The sequence below is a fragment of the Primulina tabacum genome, chromosome 1 (assembly GCF_025594145.1).
Source record: "Primulina tabacum isolate GXHZ01 chromosome 1, ASM2559414v2, whole genome shotgun sequence".
Classification (NCBI taxonomy): Eukaryota; Viridiplantae; Streptophyta; class Magnoliopsida; order Lamiales; family Gesneriaceae; genus Primulina; species Primulina tabacum.
The window spans coordinates 33,211,381-33,216,986 of record NC_134550.1 but is presented as its reverse complement, the minus strand read 5'-3'; the positions used below and the strand labels follow the sequence as shown (position 1 = coordinate 33,216,986).

At 33.6% G+C, this 5,606-nt stretch overlaps 1 protein-coding gene across 2 annotated transcripts; it reads right to left on the bottom strand.

Annotated features, from left to right (window-relative positions):
- Window positions 1-3,725: 3,725 nt before the first annotated feature.
- On the bottom strand, window positions 3,726-5,171 carry LOC142518719 (protein CYSTEINE-RICH TRANSMEMBRANE MODULE 13-like). Of its 2 annotated transcripts, XR_012813630.1 has the most exons (4): window positions 5,018-5,171; window positions 4,727-4,919; window positions 3,791-3,934; window positions 3,726-3,759 (listed from the first exon to the last, which is right to left on the bottom strand). XR_012813630.1 is itself a non-coding variant. In XM_075621531.1 (3 exons), exons 1-3 carry the CDS (start codon window positions 5,067-5,069, stop codon window positions 3,889-3,891), a joined length of 291 nt encoding a protein of 96 aa, XP_075477646.1. In that variant the 5' UTR covers window positions 5,070-5,171; the 3' UTR covers window positions 3,726-3,888. The 2 variants fall into 2 exon arrangements, 1 of the variants encoding a protein (XP_075477646.1); XM_075621531.1 differs by having other exon boundaries at window positions 3,726-3,934.
- Window positions 5,172-5,606: the final 435 nt, after the last annotated feature.

Genomic DNA, 5,606 nt, shown 5'->3' with positions numbered 1-5,606 from the left:
AAGGGTCCTAAGGTGGGCTAGGAAAGGTTTTTCCAGGGCTGGAACGAGCTGGTAGGGCCTAGGGTCGAAGGGTTGCACGTTTGGTGGACTAGGGTTGAAGTCGTGAGACGCTAGAAATTTCCAGCAACCTTTAGGCGTTGATCGTAGGTCATACGTGGTCTTGAACGTGTGGTTTAGGGGCTGGAGATGTAGCTTTAAGTCATATTTCAAGTTGGGAAAAGTTTGATTGAAATTCGGGTTGATTCGGGTTAAAATCGGAACTCGGTCCAAGTTTTAAAACGAATCGTATAATTTTTAGAACGGTAAATTTTAGAACGGACTCGAGTTTATATCTAAGAAATGCTTAATATTATGTTTTGAGGTGTTTTAAGGAGTTTGGTTGGCTTCGGGTCGAAATTTTGAGGTCCACGGGTAAAATGGTCATTTAGGGTTTCCAGGGGAAAATGGTCATTTTTCACCCAGGTCGATTTTTTAGTCCTGACAGCATTCTGATCACAAATTTATCACGTTTTTAAACGTCATGTAACACGAATTTGATTTTTATGTAATTATGAAAATACGTTGCATGCTTGATTTTAAGTAAAAACTACGCATGTGCATAATTTTGATAGTGATGAAAATGATATATTTTTGAAGGATGAGGTGGTTGTGACTGACGATATATGTATACGATGAGCTGTAAGGCCAAGGCTCAGTGGATGGATAATACTGTCGCTGATGTCTCCGCCACCGGGTACTACTGTTGTGTAGATGGATCCATCGAATAGAGTTGATACGAAAGTCACAACTAACGAACTAAATTCGATTAAAGAAAATGAACAAGTATATGATGCTATGATAAGATGTTTTGACACGTTATGTTTTTACGATATGTTTACGTGTACGCTTTTAAGATCATGAAAAACATATTTTTATTACAGTAATTATCAATGTTGCTTGTTATGTATATGTATTCGTTATATGTTACAGGTGTGTTGAGTCTTTAGACTTACTGGGTGTGAATGATGCAGGTGAGCAAATTGATCAAGAGATTGGAGGTGTATAAGACTGAGTAGGCGGAGTTGGATGTGCGCACGTGAACTCGAGGACCTTATTCTCCCGCACATCACGTTTATGAGATAGGAGTGGACATGAATATTTTTACTCATTCATCTTATTATGTTTATTGGTTATAAGAATTTTTACTCGTTCATATTTGTTTTATTTTTTAAAATTACAGTATTTTCATCCGGTAGATGATTACTATTATTTTTGAAAGGTGAAATTTTCGGCAGTGTTGCATGCATGCATAATTTATGAATTTTCGAGAATGAGCCTGAAAAAAAATTAGTAGCATTTTTTAAGTAGTAGATGTTTCAAGTCTGGTCGCCCTTGATGAGGTTACACTTTGAGCTCTGGTTACAATACCTGTTGATACATAGAATAGCGATTGGATTCTATAACAGTTAGATACTGTTTGTTATTATTAAAATTAAGAATTACTATCCTACAGTTTTCTAGTCTCACTAAAATTTTTTGAATATATAAGAGTTATTGTTTTTTGGTGTTTGGCTAATTGGATTGATCTATTGGCATGAATTTTTTTTGGCGTTCTCAAAAATTTTATATAATAAATAGTGGATTTATAGTCTCTCTCGATTTGAATTCGGGACCTAGAATCGTACCACTAGACCAAATGCCCTTGGAACACTAGACTCGGAGTTTTTATACTTCATTTTAAAATTGTTTTTACACTTTCTCCAAGATATGGCTTTCAGCGCCTTACTCGATTCTAAATCCATGATCAAGTGCTATTCAGACAGCAGTATTAGATTAAGTTTCTTAATATATTCAAAAGATTTTTATAGGTTCAACAAGATTCTACCACAAAGCTTTTCCAGAGAGAGTGTCAAATACAATTTTTTGAAACCTTATATCTAATCGTTTTCATTGGAAACAATAAAAATCGAAGTATTAAAGATCTCGAAGATAATCGAATATACTGAAATGAATTACTGGCTCAAAATTTATGCAAGTCTTCAAATGTATTACAGTCTCAAAAGTTTATCTCATACATAATTTATTGAAAGAAATATTCTTATGAAAGACTATTCAATGTCACAAACTGACGTTGGACTATTCTGCGTTATAAGTTCATGAGTAATGAAAGAAGCAATGTGGTGTTGTAAAAGTGACCTAGTGCTAGTTTTTCAAGCTGACGGATAGAAAATCTAAATTCGAACCTCTATAAATATACGTATTATTTTATGATAGACACGATTGAGTTTACCGATTAAGTTGGCATATTTCATCTTATTCTTCTGTTCAAGCTTGTTTGCACCGGAGGATTTGTTTTCATCACTTTGTCAATTCTACGATTATTGTGAGGATATTAATTTACCATGGAACATAGAAAAAGATTTGCAAATATCATCACTAGTTTTGGCTACTTAACATGTTATGTCTCAGGACGTCTCTATCGAGACTTATTCCATCCCTATTTGTAATATATATATAAATATATATTACATAAAAAAATATTGTAAATATCTCGTCAATTGATGTTAATAATGCTATTTTTATGGATAAAAGGGAAAATTCAACTACTAAAAAAACATTGAGTTCACACGAAAGCTCGGAACTTGCCATGTGAAGATTCTTGGGCCTTTCATGTGTTACTCATCCACGTTTTCTTTGTTTAATTTGTGCAACTAATTAATGATTTGACTATTATTTAAATTTATATTACTGATATCTTTCATGTACAGTTGGGTTTGATAAGATATATTTGTCATAAAGCTATGTCAAATTCTGTGTTAGTCGCGTAGTGCATATGCCCAATTATTTGGATTATTCCCCGTCACAATATGCATGTCCCATTGTAATGAAACAAAACTGGTTAGGAAATTTACAACATCATTTGTTTGAAAGAAATTTAAATTGTTTTTTCGTCATTTTCCATATCCACTCCAACTTCAAATTCCTTGGAAAACTGGAATTTGTTTGATTAGTAAATTATAACGAGGAAGAGTTAAACAGATATGTGTCTTGGTAAGTAATTGAGTTACTAACAATCAAAGTTATAGGATGAAAAGTTGTCCGAGTTAAAAGGGACACTAAGTTTGAGAATTGTGCAATCTTCCGGTTCGGAAAACATCTTGGAGATTGTGTTGAGATTTGATATAATATGCGATAATGGGATATTTTAGTTTGTTAATACAGATAACTAATAAATCGAGCCAATGTGATGAAATTTCTAAGCCGATGGAAACTTTTTATTTCTAAACCTTTGGTTGTGCTTTTTCCATGGACGGCTTTTACATATCTTATTTCATTTCGACTTGGCACTTGGAACCGAATTACTGAAAATACTCTTCGGATTCATGGGATCAGTTGATAATTTCTTGTTCGTTAGATCTTTCACTCGTATTACTTACAATCACGCGATTGCATCGAGTCAATCGTATCATTAACCCTAATCAGATGGTTCTTAGGTTAGTATTCTGATTGGTTTTCAATTATTAGAACATCATCCAAGATTGAAACATTTGAAATTTATTATCACACATATTATTGATAATGTCTTAAATTCTAAGCTTGAATTTAATCTATCCAAACAAGTCAATATCTCACGGTAGCGTCGATTTAGTTTGGAGTGGGAGATTTGATTTGTGAAACAATCAGATAAACAACATGAAACCACATTGATACGACTTGTATACTCAAAAGCCAAAACACCCAAGAAATTTAGTAAACGAAATGCACAATTAAAGAAAAAGGAGAGTAGCATTTCAAGAAACAAGTCAAATATTATTTTTGAAGGGAAACATATGACAAGCATTAACAACCCTAGCTTAAATGGAAGATAAATGGGGTAAAGATATCCATTTTCCAACTATCCTTTCTTCTTCAAAAGCAAGCATCAAGCAGGCAACAACAGCAAAGAGCAGCCAAACTGCACCAAAAATAGTTCCATTCATTCACATTTTCTATATCAATTCAGCGAATGTGAGTAATCTACAAAACGAAAAGCGGGGAAATTACGATATTCAACAATTTTTTTCCATATATTATTCTGCACTGGCGATTATATTTTTAAACAACCTACTTAGCTCTAAATATTATCCTATGCGTGGTGCTAAAAAAAAAAAAAAGAGAGTCAAAGAAAGTTATACATGAAAAATATATTTCACCTAAGCAATTTATTTAAACTAATCCTCGTATAAATATTGGTAGCAAAAATTTGGAGATTATTAGATTTCAAATATCTCTATAAATACGTTCCATCTAAATTTGGAGAAGCTTAATCAACAATACATATATAATACTAACGATTATAAATCTCTATGAACTAAAATTTAATTTTCTATAAAAAAAATTTTAAAAATATATAGATTAGGTAAGTCAATAATAATTAATAAATTCAAATATAGGGCGATAAATTATATGATAATAAAGTTTATTAGATAATCCCTGAAAAAGCGAGCAAAGCCTGGAAAAGGCGCGTGAATACCACCACTACAGAAGAAGCACAAAACCCTCCGCGGGCCGCCCCAACCCTCGTGGGCCACCCACCGACCTGGTGTCCACTTATCGAAAAACCCCAAAAAATAGAGAAAATAAACTAAATAAAACCCCAAATTACCCAGATCTGAACATAAAACCAAATCCGCCAATCAATCGAACACGGAAACAACTAAATTGACCAAATCCGAAAAAATTCACATGATCAGATCCGTTTACGTACCATCCTTCCATTAACCCCGTGCTACCGGATTGCTTTTGAGGAGGCGGCGCGCCGTATTGAGGCGCGTACTGTGGCGGATATCCCTGGGGTGGGTAGCCCTGCTGCGGTGGGTAGCCCTGCTGCGGTGGATAGCCTTGCGGCGGGTAACCCGCTGGAGGATAGGCATCATTCGGATACGCCTCCGGAGGATATCCTGTAAATAAAAAAACCCACATAAAAAATCAGATACAAATCTTCAATCAAACAAAAAAAAAGAAGAAAAATCGAAGATCAGATCATCTAATCACTCACCTTGAGGGGGAGGAACACCAACTGGGGGTTGATTCTGGTTGTAGTAACTCATGATCTCGCCTTAGTTATTATTTTCCTCCCTCTGTCTAAGGTCTGCTCCTTCCCTACTCGGAAGTTCAAAAGTATTTGCTTGTAGAAAGAAAGGGAGAGACACAATCGGGATTGCGATTACTTTTGTATAATAAAGGCTGGAATGAGTGCGCGTACACCACGCGTAATACATTTATTTTTTATAAAAATTCATGAGACGATCTTATGTATTATATTTATGAGACGGATTTTTTATTTTGATCATTAATAAAAAAATTATTTTTTTAGACTAAAAATATTATTTTTTATTGTGAATATCGTTTATGGTTGACCCGTCTCACAGATAAAAATTCGTGAGACTGTCTCAAAAATACATATCGTTTACTTTTTATCCTAAGTAAGAATTTCTAAAATCTAATTTTCCAAAGATATTCATTACTGCTTCTTTTATAGATTAGATAGATTATCTTAGATAATTAAAGTTGAAACAAAATTATAAAAATTATAATTAATATTGTATGATAAAATATATATTGTTTTGTATGATTTTACTATACAA